At 42.8% G+C, this 20,753-nt stretch overlaps 1 protein-coding gene across 1 annotated transcript in view; it reads left to right on the plus strand.

Annotated features, from left to right (window-relative positions):
• CACNA1E (calcium voltage-gated channel subunit alpha1 E) overlaps positions 1 to 20,753 on the plus strand; it is a 548,688-nt gene that overhangs the window by 477,140 nt on the left and 50,795 nt on the right. Inside the window, exons 26-34 of the mRNA XM_007937646.2 lie at positions 3,278 to 3,289; positions 4,917 to 5,013; positions 8,052 to 8,212; positions 8,742 to 8,879; positions 10,011 to 10,212; positions 11,234 to 11,398; positions 11,929 to 12,039; positions 17,019 to 17,102; positions 18,056 to 18,181. Of these exons, the coding sequence (XP_007935837.1) occupies positions 3,278 to 3,289; positions 4,917 to 5,013; positions 8,052 to 8,212; positions 8,742 to 8,879; positions 10,011 to 10,212; positions 11,234 to 11,398; positions 11,929 to 12,039; positions 17,019 to 17,102; positions 18,056 to 18,181 (1,096 nt within the window). The remainder of the gene's footprint in view (positions 1 to 3,277; positions 3,290 to 4,916; positions 5,014 to 8,051; positions 8,213 to 8,741; positions 8,880 to 10,010; positions 10,213 to 11,233; positions 11,399 to 11,928; positions 12,040 to 17,018; positions 17,103 to 18,055; positions 18,182 to 20,753) is intronic.

Here is a 20,753-nt window from a genome sequence, read left to right on the forward strand (position 1 = left end):
ATTTTTCTGCAAATGGATCTCCAGTTTTGCTAGCACCATTTATTAAACAAACATTCTCTTCCCCATTTAATGGATTTGGGGCCTTTGTCAAAGATCAGCTGACTAGGAACCCTATTTTCTAAAGCAAGGGAAACACATACACACACAGAGAGAATGATCAAAAACCCCTTTGTTCCAGAGCTTATTTTACTGATTCAGGGAGAAAATTCATCCTATAGAGCAAATTCTGTCCTTTATCCAAGTGGGTGAGAGAGGCAAGAACTGCTGGGTCTTCCTAGGTGAATTAGTGTCTGTGGCATGGCCTGTGAGAAGCCATTCAGGTGCTCCTGGAATATAAAGGTCTCTACATTAAGAACCTGGGTTGTGCAGAAGGTTAAAGCCTGGAGTGTGTGATCCTTGACCACCTTCCTTTCTTGAACATGGGTCTCCCAGCCTGTCCCCCTCGTGTTAGGGATATGGAAGATCTTCCTTTGATTTTTCCTCAGGAGGAGTATAGCCTGGGGAAACAAGGGCAGCCTGTGCAGTTGTTTTGGTAACGTTTTCAATCATGATGTTTTTCCTGCAGCAGTTCTCATAGCTTAGAGTTATACTTCTATTCCTTGGTTTATTTACTTAAGGTCAGTCTGTCCTGCTAGACTAGGTAAGTTTCAAGAGGTTAGAGAGTTCACTTGTTTCGTTCATTACCATGTTTCCAGCACCTAACCCAGTGCCTGAGATACGGTAACCAAAACCAATTACCAGTTGCCATCAAGTCATTTCTGACTCATAGTGACCACACATGTGCAGAGTAGAACTGCTCCATAAGGTTTTCTTTTCAACTTGTGATTTGGGTGAAAGTTTACAGAACAAATTGACCTTCCACAAACATTCTGTTTTGTGACATTCACTGCAGTCTTCACACTGTGACAGCATTCTTCTTCCTCCCTATGCCCACTCCTTCCCTTCATCCATCCTTCCCATCCCCTGCTGCCTTCCTAGCTCTGTCCCAGGACAAATGCTGTCCTCTTGATCTCATGTGCTTGATGGTTCTGATGAGTGCATACCCTCATGGAATTACTGTTCTCCTTATAGGCCTGTCATTTGGCTGACAGTTGAGTCACGGGGGTTAGGTTCAATTCTTAGTTTGAAGGGTATCTAAGGGCCATAGTATGGGATTTCCATTATCTTCATCAGCACAGTAAGCATCGTCTTTTTTTTTTTTTAATGATTTTGAGTTTTGTTCCACAATTTTCTCACTCTTCCAGGGACCTCTTGTTATGATCCCTGTCAGAGCTGTCATCTGTGGTAGCTGGGCACCACCTAGTTCTGGTCTCAGAGTCAGAGTCTGGGGTTCACATGGCTCATTAGTCTGCATAGGATTTTCAAGATTGGGATCCTTCAAAAGTAGATCACCAGACCTGTCTTTTGAGACACCTCTGGGTGGATTCAAATCACAGTCTTCCAGCTGGTGGTTGGGATTTTTTGTACTACCTAGCAGCCTGACATGTGGTATGGGCTCCATAAATGCTTATTATATGAAGAATGAAGGCATTGTTTGGCTGAACCATCATGTGTTCAATCTTGTGTGGGAGAAGATACTATTATAGCTTAGGGAAAGACATTACCTCTGCTCTCTGAACAATTGAAGTTTACCACATTAGAATTTAATGTTGATAAGGTCTTGGGTTTAGTTTTCAAATCACCATTCATTTGGCATTTATGGTGCAAATTAATATAATTTTGGATATGATATCATTTACTGTGTAAAATGGTCATTAGACATCTTTGTGATAAATGGAAAAAATTTAAGAAAAAGAAAAAAATAACCTTCATAGCCACCGGCACCTTTACCTCAGAGGACTTCTTTCTCATTGTCAGGGTCTCTCTTCCTAACCCTCAGCAACTAAGAACCAAAACCTGGTCTTTGAGCGCTTCTTCATAGATGCAACCCAGGACAGGAATCATGAGACTTAGGTTCACCACTGGCAGTGCACTCGCTCACCCAGTGATCTTATGCAAGGCACTTCTTCTTTGGGCCTCAGTTAAGTGGATTTTGAGGGTCTTTTCCAGCTGAAAAAATTATGTGCACTTTTCACAGAGGCTTGACCCAAAACCTGCTGTTGCAGAGGCTTAGTGGTTAAGAGCAAGAGCTCCTAGAATCATATAGACTTGGGTTCAAGTCCCAGTTCCTCCAGCTGTACTAACCCTCATACTTCTTTAATCTCTCTAAACAATCTGTGAAATACCTGTGTCAGAGAGTAATTAGGAGGTTTAAATAAAGAATTGCAGTGAAAGTACTTAGCATAAAGTATAGCCCAGAGGAAACATTCAAAAAGTTAGCTCTCATTGTTTCTATCTCAGAAATATTTATGTTCTGACTCCTTTTTCAGGTTAACCTTCACCAATGGAGCTGAGATGGGTTTTCTTTAAGTTGCACAGTAAATAGCTCAAAATGGGCAGGTGGTCATTTATTTTATAAAAATAACATCCTTTTATGTGACATCATGACCTGTATAGACAAATGTTCTCTCATTATTTAAAGGTGGCTTGAGGTGTTGCTCATTTGCACTGTTGAAATATGTCAGAGTAGCCCTCTCAGAGTGCTCGTGAGTGCTTCTTTAAACAAATCCTTCATATACATAAATATTCCACTGTGGCTTGAGATGCCTTTCCCAAGAGATACAGTCTGGTCCAGAACTGTCTTACTTCCTCTAATCTGGTTTCTAATAAATTCACTGGAAACAGAGAGGGTTGCATAAAGACTACTAATGAAATGACAGTGAGAATCTATATTTAGGAAACTTCAGTTAAACTTTGTTGTTGTTGTTATGTGCCGTCAAGTTGGACCTGACTCATAGTGACCCCTCCTTGGGTTTCCGAGGCAGTATCACTACGGAAGTAGATTGCCCCATCTTCTTTCCAAGGGGTGGCTGGTGGGTTTGAACCATCAGCCTTCTGGTTAGCAGTCAAGTGCCTTAGGCACTACACTAGTAGAGCTCCTTAAACTAGGCTCCTTGAAATAAATTTCAATACCTGGAATAACATGCTGCTAGATACAATTTCACCAGTACTTGCAAAGGTCTTTGCCCTTGCAGGTCGGAGAGGTAGATTTGGAGTAAATGATGTGTTGACTCTACAAGTGCCAAGGCTGTGAGCAGGGTCCCTTGGCCTGTGCTTCTCTGATTTCCTGTTGTTACAAGATCTGTTTTCTCCCTGAGGTTATCTGACCATCTTCCTTCTCTCTCTCTCTCTCTCTTTTTTTTTTTCCTCGATTGCTTTCTGATTGGATCCTCCATAGGAACGCTTTGGGGTAAATATCTTCTTCAATTTTGTTTAAGGTACAAAGCATGGGGATATGGATTGGAGAAAGCAGGAAGCATGGTAGGGGGGAGGCGCTGGCTCTTTAGAAATGAGTGGTGAGTTGGTAAGAGTGGTAAGTTTTCACTGATACACAACAGATCAAAAATGAAGAGTCTCCAAACCTTCTTGGGAAAGTGATCATGCTTATTGGTTTGGATATCTATTTGGCTTACTTGTTGCCTCTTCTAGGTAGGTATATAGATGAGCCTGATAAAGTGGCAGAGTTTATACCAAAGCCCTCAGATGCAAAACACCATATAAATGCAATATTTGTTGACTAGCTATATTCAAATATAGAGCTGAACAAAAGTGACTTGTGGGTCGTGGCCTGTAGTCATTAAGAGAATCTTAAAATTAGCATTTTGGGCAAAGTCAGCATTCCTTGGATTATATTACATATCTTCAGCCCTTAAATTCTTTGAAAAACTAGATCGACTTTTATCTCCTTGCCTAGGGGAAGGGTGTGGCCGGAATGGTGAAGTGAAAAGCAGGTGGAAGGCATTGCAGTTTCCACCTAATGCTCTGGAACCCATTTCCTCTGATTATTGGTGTCACAGTCCCCCATGAGGAAAGAACCAGAGCCTGAGTTCACAACTGAGTCTCATTTCCTACCATCTGTGTGTTTTACAAATTGCCATTGTTTGAACTGAATGCAAAGATCTCAGGGGATGAGCAGGGTAGAAAGAAACATGCCAGTTAGTTTATTCATTTCTTTCCTGAAAATAAGAAGTAAAAGCAATTTTCTCTGTTAGGAGCAAACATTTCCAAGAGGTTGAACAGGGACGGACATTTGGCATAGGGCAAGGACTGTAGTTGGGCCTCTCACACTGTGTGGCTCTCTACAGGCTGTGCTAAGCACAGAGCTTATCTGAAATGGGAAGGGACTCTGTGGGAAGGCCCAGCCACACAGAGATAATTGAGGGTGAGCCAAAGGCCTGGTGAGAAGCCTACATGACATGCTTTCTCTAGTATAGGCAGCCCAGCCTAGCGAGGGTGTCATGTCCTACACTGCCCTTCTTCATCTTACTCTCCCTTACACTGATGAACTGTGTAGAGGTGGCAAACTGAGAGCCAAAGAAAGTGCTAGGTCAAATCTTCAGTGAGACTTGCTGTCAACTGCGGGTTCTTATTCAATTCAAGGAATATCATTTGAAAGTCTCCTACTGGCAAAGCACTAGACTAGGTACAATGAGGATCCCAAGTGGATTACCACTCATGTTCCCTGTTCTGTCTGATCTTCCATATTGATTTTGCCAGTGAGGTGATGAGCAGCATTAGACAGTCTGTTAGGAAGAGAAAGTGTTTGAAAATATGTGCACAAACGTGTGTGCCTACATGATCCTCTGAGTGCATGTGCATGTGAGCAGGGGATGGAGGGTGGTCCATGCATGCCAGGGAGTGATTTGAAAATTTTCCTGTGGCCTTTTTTGTGGGGTCTCTCTGAAGGAGTCCACTCTGACCCACTTTATGGCCTCTAGCTTACATCTCTCCCCTTTTACCCTGTAATCATTAATGCAGTAGCAGGAATGCCACTTTTCTTTCTCTCTCATGTTCCCCTGGGTGCCTCTCCCCTGCAGAACCAACAAGGGTCGGGACATCAAGACCATCAAGTCTCTGCGAGTCCTCCGAGTTCTGAGGCCACTGAAAACCATCAAACGCCTGCCCAAGCTCAAGGTAATGTTTTCAGAGTTTCTTTCCAGCAAAGCCCCTTCTTCTGCCTCCTCTCTTTAGCTATGGTTGGCCTGCTTTTAGATAATTAGGAGTAGGAATATTCTTTTTTTCTCACATCTCACATGGACGTAGAGATTCTTTTCATCTACTTGAGGTAAGAGTCTTAGTTTCAAATAAAAATAACCGACAGCCCAAAAAATGTATTAGGGGGCCTTTACCTCTTGCGTCTACACACAGATGGTATTTTTCATGCTGTGATTATGACATGCCTTCCCAAAAGAACTCCCGTGGCTTTTTCCTGGAACCACCTATGTCATTAAGGTGGACACAGAACACCAAAATTGAAACAACAGAAACCTTCTGTATGTGTTGTGGTCTGCACACTAGGTCAACCAGGTAACTTGGGATATTTTCTGTTCTCATAATTCTAGAGGCAGAAAGCCCTGACCCTCTGTATTTTTGGGAAATAGATCAATAACTTGCCCAAGAACACATTCCATTTTTGGCAGCAGTAGAGAAGAAATGCGGAAGGGTGCTAACATGAATTAATTTTCTCTTGTTGCCAAGACCTGAGCTTTAATAAGTGTCTTATCAGATTCTCCTTGCTCTCAGTCCAGTGCTCTTCCTGCTCAACCCCAGTGGCCTTCCTTGAGCCTTTCTGCCTCTCAAAGAGCTGGAGTCCTGTTTGCTAGCAGGTTGAGTCTTCCCACTCCCACTCTCCACCCCCGACACACACACACTGTCACCACATATTGCTGTTAATGAAAGTTGGGACTTCGTGAGAGAAAAGTTCTTCCACCTTGAATTCCTGTGAATGGATTCCAGCCTGCCAGGAGAGGGTCAGAGTACCTGGCTCACAGCCCTGCAACCTTCCTTCTGCTGCCCAGGCCACACAGAAAGCCAAGCAAGCCTCAGAAGCAGGCCCAGGACCCATCTTCAGGTGCCATCCCAGGATCTTTCCAAGAAAGCAGATTTAATTATCCACCTGCAGTCACATACAATAGTGCAGTGCTTCTCAAAGTAGGGGTTACAGACACCTGTATCAGGATTATCCAGGATTCTTCTTAAAATGCAGATTCCTTGGCCCACCCCGGACCAACAAAGCCAGGCTCTCTAGGCAAGGGTCTTGGAATATACCTTTTACACAGATTCTCCAAGTGACTCAGTATATACAATTTGAGAAACCCTGTCAACATGAAAAGGACCCACTTGAGTGCCAGGCCCAGTTCTGGAACTTAGGAGATATGCAACTAGGAGCAGATGATGTATTCTTTAATCTTCTTTCAGTTGGAAAAGTCGAGAAGCTTTATAACTCACCCATTTGTGATGTGGACAGTATGAGCTGATCTGAGTAGTCCCTGTAAGAAAACCCAACAGTTTTTCTGTATGCACGGGCCTATTCTCCCAAGCCTGCCACAGAATATAAGGCTGGGATCAGAGAGAATTTCACAACCTGGACTCTCCCTCTGATTCCCAGTTCCCATTTCCCATTGAGTTCTCATTACCTCTTGTGTCCACACACAGGCATACACACAGGCATCTGGGCATTACTTCCCCTTCAGCTCTTGGGCTCTGCAGAGAAGAGACTGAACATAGTTCATCAAAGGCTGGACACCACAGGAAACTCACTTCCCTGAATTGGCCTGAGATATGGCTTCCTCTCAGAGCCCATAGCCTGGCCCACCAGCTAGATCCCTGAAGAGAAACATTCATGTCCACACTGACTGCCTTCCTCCCACAGCTGCTCCACCTGCCTCTCCTGGAGAAGGTTCCTTGCCACGGCGCCAGGAAATCTTCCATACACACACTGTCCATTATGACCCTCCCCACCTGATACTCATTCTTTTTTTTCTTACCCCCTGCAGAATGTGGGCAAGATATCTGGGGGCCTAGCCATTGCTGTTTGCTGCAGCCCAAGCTCCATGGGCATGGTCTCCTCTGAGCTGAGTAGACTTTTTGATGAGATTAGTTGGCAGGCTGGATGTGGCAACCCCAACCTTGGTTAATACCATTAAATTAGAAAGTGCTGGCTCCTCTCTCAGCAACTCAATAACCTGAGGGAAATGTAGGTGGCTCTGATGATTCCAGAAGGCTTCATGTCACTCACATTCCCCGCAGTGTTGAACTAATCAAACCAGTCATGCTTCACCCAGCTGCAAAGAAGCAACTACACAAATGTGGCACCACCACGGGGCGAGACGCTCCCATGAGCTAAACCTAAAAACCTAGAATATAACCTTAAAATGTGCTTGAAATGTGTTCAATTGCCTTGTAACTCCTCACAGCTTAGGGCCTAGAATGGAGGTCCCTGGAGATACAGTGCCTGTTAACTGATGTTTAAGTTCCTGACTCTGTCCACTCAGTCTTCTGTCTCTAAGAGAGGGTGTGATACCAGTCCCCGCCCACATCCCCTCTGTTGAATCTTCTTCCCAAATAGCAGCCAGTTTTAAGCTACAGGACCTTTACCTGAAGTGCTTAGCAACTGAAGCACATGTATGAACTTATTACAATTAAAATGAAGATAATAGTTTGTTATCACTCTTCGGTCTATTTAGAAAGCTAAAGAAAAAGAAAATACATTTTCAGTATACCAATCAAATCTAAGAATATCATCCAGCAGATGTAAGGTCAGGATCAAGCTATTTAACTTCTCTTCCCTTCCTCACATATGAAATGAAGGAAATGGGCTAAATGATCTCACAGATCCCTATCTTCTCCAAGTTTCTATATATCCCACCAAGTGGAGCACCCTTTATGGATCCCACAGGGACCTCTTCAAGTGACTGCACAGCCTGGTCTTTTCTGCTTTGGTTTCACTTTCAGATTCAGAGCATATGTTTCCCTTCCCAGGTGGTGAGTTCTCGTAGTCACATCCAGGTGGGACCCCAGCTCTTCATCCCAGGAGCATCACTTCTTAGGCGGGTGGTATTTTCTGAGGCACCTCCTCAGTGGGGCGGGGGAGATGGGGTCTGACCCCTCCTCAGCTCCATGCAGATGCATCATATGGACTCAAACACCAGGCTCTTTGCTTCTGTTCACAGGCTGTCTTTGATTGTGTGGTAACCTCCTTGAAGAATGTCTTCAACATACTCATTGTCTACAAGCTCTTCATGTTCATCTTTGCTGTCATCGCAGTTCAGCTCTTCAAAGGAAAGTTCTTTTATTGCACAGACAGTTCCAAGGACACAGAGAAGGAATGCATGTAAGTGCCTCCAGCATTCACTCACTTTCTGCTCAGGCATGTCCTGGTGAGGGCTGCTCCACCCTCTGGATGCCTACTCTTTCTCCTTTCTCTGTCTTAACCTACTTCCATTCCTCTTTTAGGTAAAAGAGAAGATGTGAAATCTGTATACTTTTATTGAGCCCCTCTCGTGTCATACTTAGTACAGCCATTTTAAGTCATTTCAATTTATCATTTAAAGTCCTTATTACTACCTTATGAGTTTGGTTTTATTTGTATATTACACATTTAGAAACTAAGGCTCAGGAAGTTTGAATAAGTCACGCTAAGTTACACAGGTGACCAATTAAAGAGTTAGGATTTAATCCCATGTCTGTTGGATGCAGAATCCCATTTTTATTCCATAATACACTGCCTTTAATAAAACTCCTTCTTTCTGGCATTTGTATGTTGGTCATTATTACCCCACAGAATTGAAATCCACAGAATTTCCTTTCTCTTCCATGAGCTATAGTGAAGAGACTCTATTTTATTTCTCCTCTGGTTTTAGAGGCAACTATGTAGATCATGAGAAAAACAAGATGGAGGTGAAGGGCCGGGAATGGAAGCGCCATGAATTCCACTACGACAACATTATCTGGGCCCTCCTGACCCTCTTCACAGTCTCCACAGGGGAAGGATGGCCTCAGTGAGTGATGACTTTGAATTGGCAGGCTTGTCTGTGAGCTGGGGGGGTAGGGTCACATGGCTGGCTTAAGAAGCTGATTCAAACTGAACAAGGCTAGCCTTTGTTATTGTTCCAGGGGAAGTAAGTGGTTATGAGTGGGTAAGACAGGCAGAAGAGAGGAAGAATGGAAATCCTTAAGGCAAAGACTAAGAGGGAAAAGACAAAGTCAGTGAAATATTTGAAGCTCTTAATGTTCTAGGCTGTTACTGAGGTGTTGAATAAGGCTGTCGAACTCTTATAGGATAAATGAGTTTCAACAGCTCTCTACCCCTTAGAAGAGCAAGAGGAAATTTATCCTCCATGTTGGCCCTGCAGTGAGCCTGAGGATCGAGGGCTAAGGATGTGCTGGCAGGATTCCAAGACACTTCCTATGATCTTACCTTTTGTGGATGAGACAGCAGAACCTAGTTTCCTTTGCTGCCCATAACTGTAGGCTAGCGAACCCTCCTTGGGTTTCCGAGGCAGTATCACTACGGAAGTAGATTGCCCAACCTTCCTTCCGAGGAGTGGCTGGTGGGTTTGAACCACCAGCCTTCTGGTTAGAATTTTCAGAGATTTGGCAATTACTAAGACACCACTTCTAGCGGCAGTGTACTTGAGTTGGTGGCAGCATGCCAAATGGTAATCCAGGAGTCCTTTGGTATTGGGTCTGGCAACCTAAACTATAAAATAATGTCACTTATTGCTTAGGAATTAGATGCACGATAGAGCAGGGGCTAGCAAGAGCAGAGGATCTTCACCAATTTGGCTATGAACCCCCCAAATTAATGGGAGGATATGCAAATCAGGGAAGTCAGATACAAAAATATCCAGTGAAATCTGCAAAAGCTGGAACCTGTTTAAGGCAGAGACCTGTCAGAGAAGGAAAATGTGAATACTTTCCACTAGTAGAGAGCAGTAGAAGAGTGGGAAGACCTCACTCTGTCAAAGGTGGAAGACTCATGAGACCCAGAAAAATAAGGCTGTCTGAACAAGTTCCAGCTCTCACAGGTTTTACTGTATTAAAAGGCATGACTCTTAATGAATCTTTGAGTCAGAGCAACTGCCAAGACTGCCGTCCACCTTCTGTGCCCCCTTGTTCTGTCCTCACAGGGTTTTGCAGCATTCTGTAGATGTGACAGAGGAAGACCGAGGCCCAAGTCGCAGCAACCGCATGGAGATGTCGATCTTTTATGTGGTCTATTTCGTGGTCTTCCCTTTCTTCTTTGTCAATATCTTTGTGGCCCTTATCATCATCACCTTCCAGGAGCAAGGGGACAAGATGATGGAGGAGTGCAGCCTGGAAAAGAATGAGGTAACAACAGGTCTTCTGAGGTGTGGGAGAGCAGGGCCCCAGAAAGAGCAGTTGGGCCAGCAGTATTAGGAAGAAAGACTAAAATTTCTTGACTTTTTAAAGAAACACACAGAAGATGAAAAAAAATAATTATTTAGTAATTAAATAAACATTTTTGAACACCTGCTCTGTATGAGGCCCAGGTGTGAGGTGCCAAAAGCTGGAAGGTACACAAGGTGTTTAAGGTACAGTCCCTGCTTTTTATGCAACCTACAGCCTGGAAATTGAGGTAAAAGATATGTGCCAAGACTATACCATTAAAACATCTGCTTATCTGACTGCATCCCTCACATGTACATGCTTCAAGGGCAGGGGATCTGTCTTATTACTGATTTTCTAGCAAAAACATGCTTCTGGCACACTGTAGAGTATTAGTGTACCAGTACTTCTTTAGGCAATGGGGTAGTTTTAGAACCAAACTGAACTAGAAATTGTCATCATGTGCTGTTGAACTGACTCCAACTCAAAGTGGCCCTATGTGACAAAGTAGAACTGCCCCATTGGGTTTTGTTAGCTGTTATATTTATGGAAGCAGATCTCCAGATCTTTTCTCCTATGGAGCCACTGGTGGGTTCGAACCAGCAACCTTTAAGTTAGCAGCCAAGCGCATCACCAAGCCTCCATTAGATATTGTTAAGGACCATAAAAGAAATGCTTGTAAAGTGCTATCAGTTTTTACTTCTGACTAAGGACATCAGGAAAGGCTTCCTGCCTAAACATCTCAGCCACATGCTGTGTCAAAGGAAATATTAATAAGCATTAAGCCTTTCCCCAATGTGACAGTTCCCTCCTCAGTTCTGTGCATTCAAGATAACATCTCTCTTACAGGTTTGTCCAGATAACCTCTGCTGCCATTTATACTGGCTTGTTCAAGCCCTAACCTTTTTTTCATGCACCATCCTCTTCTAACCATCAGCAAGCACACCAGTACGCATGGTTTAGAGAATGTCAGCTTGAACTAATAACCCTGCCTTTCCTGCAGAGGGCATGCATCGACTTCGCCATCAGTGCCAAACCTCTGACGCGTTACATGCCGCAGAACAGGCACACCTTCCAGTACCGAGTCTGGCACTTTGTAGTGTCTCCATCCTTTGAGTACACCATCATGGCCATGATCGCCCTAAACACGGTTGTGCTGATGATGAAGGTGAGAGGGTGGGGAATGGAAGGTGAAGGGCAGGCTGAAGCTCTCTGACTATTCCTTCACAGTGCAATTAGGTATGCCCCAGAGACACTGGGAAAAAACTGCAATCTGCAATATACCAATCCATTGTCTCGTTATCTAGTTTCCATTGTGGAATCTCATTTTGACTTATCTTGTTCAACAGCCTAACCTCTGAGTCTCTTGGAGTCTGCTGGTCAAAAGGCATAATAGTGGTCCAGTGCCTTCCAAGACCACATGTGGATAATGATGTGATTCTAAAGAAATGTTAGAACATTAAGAGAGGTTTGAGTCCACTTAATATAAAACAGTTGCCATTGAATTGATTCCAACTCATGGCCAGTTCACGTGTGTCAGAGTAGATATGCTATGTCTGTCATCCCGTCTCCTGCACCACTCGCCAGAGTGTCCCACAAAAGCAGTGATGAGACAACAGCCAGCCTCAGTGATGTGTATCAGCTCTCTCACCTTTAAGGCTTTGATTCTCTTTCTCTCCCCTTTTCTCTTCTTGGCAGTACTACTCTGCTCCCTGTACCTATGAACTGGCTCTCAAGTACCTGAATATTGCCTTCACCATGGTGTTTTCCCTGGAATGTGTCCTAAAGATCATCGCTTTTGGCTTCTTGGTATGTCACTGAAACTATCTCAGCATTAGGCCTGTCTTCCCTGTGTGTCGGGTGCATCCCCAGCCTTTTTTCAAAGGAGGGTGGTTACTACTATTTCAGAAATGGTTCACACACCTACCCACCTAATTGTGTGCTCCTTTGACCATTCATTAAACTGCTGCACAAACAAGATGATGTATGAGGGTGTTAGGAGATAGGAAAAAGAAATCCACAACTCCAGCTCCATACTCATCTAGCTGTCAGCCCTGTCCTTACAAATTCAGACAGCAATCAGGCAGTGATAGTCTGGGTTTTACTAGAACTGCTGTTGATGTGTGGATAAAGAGGAAAATAAGAGTTGTATAAAGAAACCTTAGGGGCTCTGGTAGCATAGTGCCTAAGGCATTTGGCTGCTAACCAGAAGACTGGTGGTTCAAACTCACTAGCCACTCATCAGAAGGAAGGTTGGGCAACCTACTTCTGTAGTGATACCTCCTCAGAAACCCAAGGAGGGGTCACTATGAATTGTGTTCGACTCAACGGCAGTGAGTTTGTTTGTTTGTGTTTTTTATAAGAAAACTTGAGGGCTTCCTATTGGTAAAAGGTATAAGAATTTTATAACTTGTGGGAAAATATCTGTCCCTCTTAGCTTCACGCACGTGATGTTTTTGAGTGCTGACAATTTGATATTCCACCACTCACAGTGACCCCATGTAATGGAGTAGAACTCCTCCATAGGATTCTCCTAGACTGTAATTTTTGTGAGAGCAAATTGCCAGGTCTTTCTCCTGTGGATTCTAATGGCCAGCCTTCAGTTAGCAGCTGAGCACTTAACTGTTGCACCACTGCTGCTCCTTAGCCTCAAACATAGCAGATAATAAAGTTTGCCTAGCATCCTCCTCCCATTAGTTACATGAAGAGTAAGTTTCTGCCACCAAAAATAAATATTTATTGTTGGTGGTACAGTGCTTGAGGCATTTGACTGCTAACCAGAAGGTTGGCAGTTCAAACCCACCAGCTGCTTCGAGGAAGGAAGATAGGGCAATCTACTTCCGTAAAGATTTACTGCCTCATAAACTCAATGAAGCTTTGGTGGCGTAGTGCTTAAGACATTTGACCACTAACCAGAAGGCTGCTGGTTCAAACCCACCAGCCACTCCTCAGAAGGAAGTTTGGGCAATCTACTTCTGTAGTGATACCGCCTCAGAAACCCAGAGTGGGGTTGCTATGAGTCGGATCCAACTCCACGGCAGTGAGTCTGGTTTTGGTTTAAACCCAATGGGGGTTGCTATGAGTTGGAATCTACTCGATGGGTTTGCTTTTTGGTTTTCAAGCTTACAAAAGCTGATGGCCTTCAATGCATGCACAGTGTGCTTGCATGCATGTGTGTTTGTGAGTATAATGGCTTTGTGGAATCAGGTTTGGGAAGGGTTGGAGATGAATTTTTCTGACAAGAGCCCTCCTTTTACTTGTCCTTAACTACTAATTATAATTGTTTCACAAATTTTTTGCATTTGCTCTCTAGAGTGTTAAGCAAACCTAACCCTTTGCTTCAGTGTCCTATAAACAAAATAATCCCCTGCCAGCCCCCACTTGCTTCAGCATGCACAGTGCAATCAGTAGGATGCAGATAAACCCACTTAACAGCTGTTTCACACTTACTTAGAGTGTGAGCTACACTTTCAAATTATATGTGTATGTGGCTTTCCCTGCAAGAAGAAAAACTTTGCTTATTATCTAAATAAGTGTTTGTCTGGTAGCAGCTTTTACAGGGTCTCCCGGCTGGCTTGATAATTGTGAGTGTTGATTGTGGGGGTTACTTCTCGTCTCCTAATGGTCCTTTTAGAAACCATTTATTTGATCTTTTTGGGTGAAGAATTGAAGGGAACCCATTGCAGGTAATGGCATTGTTATTTGCTTGATTCTCTTTTGAGTGTTTTGAGTCTTAAGGAAATCAAAAAGGAAAAATAAGCTACCACCAACAAAGATGCCTTTATAATACAGTCTAGCCTTAAGCGGGGTGAACTGAAAGGGCAAAGCCACCACTGTAACAGAAAAAGTGTTTCTATGCATCTTGATTACTTGCATGTGGTATTGACATTGTTGGTGACTTGAGTCCCCAATTACGTGTCTAATTATGGTGAATGCTGAATACATACTTATAGGCTTAACTAGATGATTCGGCCCTGAAGCCTGCCTCATTCTAATCCTCATCCCTATATTTTCATTCAAGGTCTAGAGGCATTTTCACACTATAAAAGGCACTGTTAGTCTCAAATAAGTCATTGATATATCACTCTAGGTTTTCAGAATGCCCCAGTACATACAATTTTATCAGATCTTCTCAATGACTGTGCAGTTGGCATTAGAGATAGCATTCTTATCATTCTTATTGTTATTATTTTTAAGGAGTTCTGGTGGCACAGTGGTTAAAGTGCTCTGTTGCCAACCCAAAGGCTGACAGTTTGAACCCACCAGCTGTTCATGGGAGAAAGATGTGGCACTCTGCTTCCATAAAGATTACAGCCTGGGAAACCCTATGGGCCAGTTCTACTTTATCCTAGAGGGTCACTATGAGTCAGAATCAACTCAACAGCAACAGGGGTTTTGTTTGGTATTATTATTTTAAATGAGGAAACTGAAGTTCAGGAGAATTATGTTGCTTTTTGAAAATTATACTACAAAAGGCAGAATTGAAAAGCAGAGTGGGATTAAAAAGGGAAGGGAGAAAGAAAAAGAAAGGAGAAAATTAACATACATTGGTTGTTTATTAAGTGCCAAATGTTTTACATATTATTCATTGCATCTTCATAACAACTCTATTAGACAGGTGTTATTAGTTTATGGATGAACAGGGGCTCAAAAAGGTTGAATAATTTAATAAAAGGCAAGGCCTGGATTCAGACCCAGGTATAACTGACTCCAAAGACCACACTCTTTCCATGGTAATCTATTGTACTCTACTAAACTATCTATACTGTGCCACAGGGTGTCGTAAAACATCCTCACCTGGATTCCAGGGCCTCTAGGATTTAGACTTGTGTTCTCTCTTTTACATGTGGACCCATCCAAGAATTAGGAAGCTCACTCCAGCCAGGTTGGGCAATAGGAAAAAACACCCTGAGAATTGAGGAACAGAGACTCAGCTTGGCTCCACCACTGATGGACTAGGTATTCTGATAGAGAGTGAGTGTATGTGGTCTTGGGGCATGTGGCTTTGGAATCAGACAGACCTCTCTGAGTCTCAGTTGTCTCATACATAAAATGAGGGTAACAACAGCTGATAGGGTGGTGGTGGTTGTTGTTATGTGCCGTCGAGTCGGACCTGACTCACAGCAACCCCTCCTTGGGTTTCCGAGGAGGTATCACTATGGAAGTAGATTGCCCAACCTTCCTTCCAAGGAGTGGCTGGTAGGTTTGAAAGCAGTCAAGTGCCTTAGGCACTACACTAGGGTGGTTATGTGTATCCAATTAGGTAATGAATAAGGAGTCCAGGCCAAAGTAGATTCTGAGCTGTTATGTACATTGAAGGTAACTTCTCTTTCCCTCCTCATCTTTTCTGTCTCACATACCCATTTCTCCCCACTCTTCTTGATTTAATTTATTATGAATATAGTGTATTTATCACTACCTTTCTATAGGATTCATGAGAGGATTGAATGAGTTGAAAGCATACCAAGGGTCTAGTGTATATTATGTTGTTGTTGTTGTTGTTATGTGCCGTCGGGTCGGACCCGACTCATAGAGACCCCTCCTTGGGTTTCCGAGGCAGTATCACTACGGAAGTAGATTGCCCAACCTTCCTTCCGAGGAGTGGCTGGTGGGTTTGAACCGCCAGCCTTCTGGTTAGCAGTCAAGTGCCTTAGCCACTATGCTACCAGAGCTCCTAGTGTATGTTATAGAGATTCAGTAATGCTAGTCCCCCACCCCAACCCCCTTTTGAGCCATTGTGAGGCTGGGACCCCATCCAGGGCTCTGAGAGTCTCTTATGAGAGGCACTGCCAAAGTGCAAGCAGGTGACTTTTTGGAAACTTGGGTGTCCTATTTCTTTTAAGGAATGTAGTCCAAGGTCTATTCACCTGAACCTGGCAGAGCATAGACCACTTTCTCCTATCAAGAAGAGTATTATCTGGTTGGTAGATTTCTCAGGCCTTCAGTTCTCCTCCTTTTCCTTCAACTCTTTCATTTTATCACTGCTTCCTTTTTTTATTTCATTATACCTCCTCTCAAGGTATAGCAGAGAAAGAGAGAAAGACAAAGTAGTTTCATCCTGTTGCCAATCAATTGGTTTGAAAAGACCAAGAATTAGAACACTTTTTCACACTTGTGATCTTTAGTTTCTCATGATCTCTGTGATTTTTGTTGATAGTCCAAAACCAAAAAAAAAAAAAAAAAAAACCCAAGTGATTCTGACTCATAGTAACCTTCATTGGGTTTCCAAGACTGTAAATTTTAATGGAAGCAGACTGCTCATCTTTCTTCTATGGAGTGGCTGGTGGCTTTGAACCACTGACCTTTTTGATTAGCAGCCAAATGCCTTAACCACTATACCAGAGCTATTTAGTTGAAAGTCAGAACTGTATTTTTATACACATGGTACAGTAGAGATAATATAGAAGTTACAGTGGTAGAAAATGTTAATAATATTGTAAATAAAATTGTCTTGTGGTTAACGGTGATGGCCTCTCCTTTTTGAACTTTATAATATTCTTGGCCACAAATCTCATTCTTCCCTATGAGCTATTTAGTGATATAAAAACACAGTCTTCAAATAGTAATGGAACTGCTTCCAAATGAGAGATTACAAAATTATTGAAAGACAAATAGCATATCTGGTTAGAAATAGAAAATTGAAGCCAAAGTTAGAATGAACTGGTGTGTGAACTGACAGGTTTTAATTCCAGATGTCAAACAAAGTTATGTAATGAAACATGTCTGTTGTCCTTTTTTCTTTCTTGTTTTCTTTCCCTGATGTTTCCTTGGCGGGATTCACTTGGCAGAACTATTTCCGAGACACCTGGAATATCTTTGACTTCATCACTGTGATTGGCAGTATCACAGAAATTATCCTGACAGACAGCAAAGTGAGTGGCTTGTGGGACCCTTCTCCATAAACTTGTCCCTGAAATGGCATTTTAATAATCCTCTGCACATTAAATCCATTTCTACCCATCAAATCAGTATGTAGCCCTCTGAGTGTTGAGAAGTTCACCTCCATAGTTCTGAACAGTAGCCAGAGAATACAAACATTGGAATGGTGCTGAATGTCATGGAATGTTTGTTTCATTTGCATGACTCAAAAGGCAGACATCTAATGGGGTAAGTAGAATAGAGGGTGTCAGAGAGGTCTAGTGTATGCAGGGTTCTGCTGGATACTCTGGGAGATACAAAAGAGCACCAGATCTTTGCTGTCCAAGCTCTTAGGGCTGAATTGTTAGCTTGAATTTGTTCATCCTAAAGAGAACTTAGGCACTCTGGTGGCGTAGTGCCTAAGGCATTTGACTGCTAACCAGAAGGCTGGCATTTCAAACCCACCAGCCACTCCTCAGTCACTTCTGTAATGATACCACCTTGGAAGCCCAAGGAGGGGTTGCTATGAGTCAGATCTGACTACACAGCCGTGAGTTTGTTTCTTTTCTTTTCTTTTTCTTTTTTTTTTTTTTAAAGAGAACTTAGAGAAGTCATCATAATTCCTTTTTAATATTGGAGAGCTGTCATGTGCTAGAGGGATTACTAGGTTTGCTCTTTTGGGCATCTCAGTTAGGACTACTTGATAGAGGAACAGTGAGGCTGGGTTGGTATAATATATTCAGGGTATATTTCCCTCAATCCTTCTACCTGGGAAAAAGGGCAGGTTGGAAAGGCTTTGAAAGATAGACTTCACTGACCTGTCAGCTGGAGTAGATGTTACAAAAGAAAGGTAGACACTTTATATCCAATTTTATGATATGAAGGAGGGAATGTACACAAATATGAATGCTTAGATTTTTCTAAATGACTATGATGTCACTGACTATGTTTCCTTTTGGTCCACCAGCTTGTGAACACCAGTGGCTTCAATATGAGCTTCCTGAAGCTCTTCAGAGCTGCTCGCCTCATAAAGCTGCTACGGCAGGGCTATACCATACGTATTTTACTTTGGACCTTTGTGCAGTCCTTTAAGGTAAGAGGCCCTAGCTCCTCTTCTCTGAGGCCAAGTGGCTCTGTCATGGCAGACAGCACAGCCAAGAAACACATGTCACTTGGCATCATTGCTCACATCCCTTCTCCTCTGGGAAGTTGAAAGTCAGTAGAATGGGTGTTTGTCAAAGCAGTTCCTGGTGACAGCACAAGAGTCTCTGGGTGGTACAAATGGTTAGTGCACTCGACTACTAACTGAATGGTTGGAGGTTTGAACCCACCCAGAGGCACTCAGAAGAAAGGCCTAGTGGTCTACTTTTGAAAAATCAACCATTGAAAACCCTCTGGAGCACTGTTCTACTCTGACACACATGAGGTTGCCATGTATCAGAATCAACTCAATGGCAGCTGGTTTCGTTTTTGCTTGGTTATAGCAGTTGAAATCAACTCGATGGCAACTAACAACAACAACAACATAGCAGGGCCCCGCTAAGCTATGATTGGCTTATGTCTATAGGATATAATTTTTCTAGAAAAATATCTTGACTTTATAATTCAGGTATCCTCTCTGTCCTCTGAGGCAGAGAGTGTGTATTATGAGGTGTACTTCTCCTAGGTATTACAAATTGCCCTGAGGAATCCTTTCCATGTATAGAGCCAGTCATCTGTGGTCAGTTGTCCTCTGCGTTTCAGAGACCTTGTCACTAGTTTTATTTCATGTAACAGTTTTCCAAAGGACTCCTTGAGTTGTTCTTCGTAGGAAGATGACTCATACCCATCCCTCCCATATGTCATCAATGTCTGTTTCCTGAGCCACTGAATGTATGGCATGCTAATGGTCACCCTGTGTCCTACAAACAAATAGGGATGACGAGCAAGCATAATACCATGAGCTTCTTTTGAACAGCCTCATGCTGTTGTACAGAGGTGTATGTATAATAAATAGAAAAAATGGACACCTGAGGTCTACTTTAATGGCAGAGCCTGCCAGTAAAAGTTTTCCAAACATATTTTAAATAGCTTCAGGTTCTAGCAAATAATCGTAATTACTTTTTAAGGTTTAGGAGGCCTAAGAGCTGTTCGGAAGATTGGGCAATCCTACTTCCGTAGTGATACTGCCTCGGAAACCCAAGGAGGGGTCGCTATGAGTTGGGGCCGACTTGACGGCACATAACAACAACAACAACAAGAGCTGTTCAAATGCCTACTAGTTTGCTCTCTTGTCAAAACAAGAGTTTTCCAGTGAATGTGTTTGGAAAATAAATTTGAAGAAATTAAGTGATTGAAAGATGAAAACTTATGAGTATACTAAATTGCTTTCTTTATTTCAATTATTTGCATATTTTAATTAGAAATTTAAGCAGAGAAGGCAAGCCAGTGAATTTATGGTTCCTTATCATTGGAAATGGAGTTCTCCCATCTCATCATCACTCATTTACTTCTTCATTAAGGGCTGGGGAGTTGAGACTGTGAAACCAATTTTAAGGATGCTCTGGATCCTAGGAGCTCCCTTGACATATTTTATCATGTCCAGAGAAGTTTTGGGTATGATACTTACCATAAAGGTCACCATGAAAACTGTTTTTCCAAAGCTATGCAGCAGAGGAGAAATCTAAAATCTTAGCAAGATCTTACCATCTGGTCTCAGGTGAATATGGATTTAGATACTTTTAAAACCCTTTTTTAAGAGGCCCACTCAATAAGCCCTTGCTGTTAGTAAGTCTCTTAAGAAATATGTGTCAGCCTGTCATATTATCATCCTCACCAGTTCACTGTGAAACTATAGACTACTGAAGGCAAAGAAAAGGATGTCAACAATTGATAGGCAAATGATTGGCTTATTCCAGCAAATAATACAGAGAACTGGGGAGAGCTAAATCTACCTCTGGATGACACTGTTATAGACAGGTATTTTCTCTTTTAGAATAGTTGTGGCACACAGTGTAGAAGTTCTTTTTTCAAAGTTTACTTAACAAAGGCTTTCTCTTCTAATGCATAGCAGAGAGGCACACAATGCAAAGAGCAATGCTGTGCCTGTAGGTATTCCTTCCAACCCTGAGCATCACCCATTTCTCCATCTCCGAACCCTACTCACAAGTTCTTCCCTCTTGTCCCTTATTGTATTAGAATTTATAGCATGACAAGAAAGGAGAACAGAATGAATCTTTGATCCCCTTTCCAAAACTGGAGGTAGGGAGTGATGAACTAGGGACTGGAGACATTGGAGTGGAGAAGGTAGAATAAGAGAAGGAAGTAAATGGTGGAAGGTAGCAGCACATCAGATGGCAAGAAACTCTGCCTCCATACGCACGCCATTCAGTAGAGGAAGTAATTCACATCACTTCTCGAAATGCAGCCAGTCCTCTTCACAATCTTGAGGATCAACTCTTCATTGGAGAGCTGGTTCTCCTACCAACTTTCAGTTGCATTTTAATTGTGTCCTTTATTCAAGTTGTAAAGAGACTCCAAGGGCTCTTCAGTTAGCTAGCTATCTCTGTTGATAAGCTCTGCCCAGGTCATGCAGCCTGAAAGCTTTGGTGGTTCGGTGGTAGAATTTTCACCTTCCATGTAGTGGACCCGGGTTTGATTCCAAGCCAATGCACCTCATGCACAGC

Source organism: Orycteropus afer, unplaced genomic scaffold (assembly GCF_000298275.1).
Source record: "Orycteropus afer afer isolate SDZICR_OR568_19922 unplaced genomic scaffold, OryAfe1.0 scaffold00043, whole genome shotgun sequence".
Taxonomy (NCBI): Eukaryota; Metazoa; Chordata; class Mammalia; order Tubulidentata; family Orycteropodidae; genus Orycteropus; species Orycteropus afer.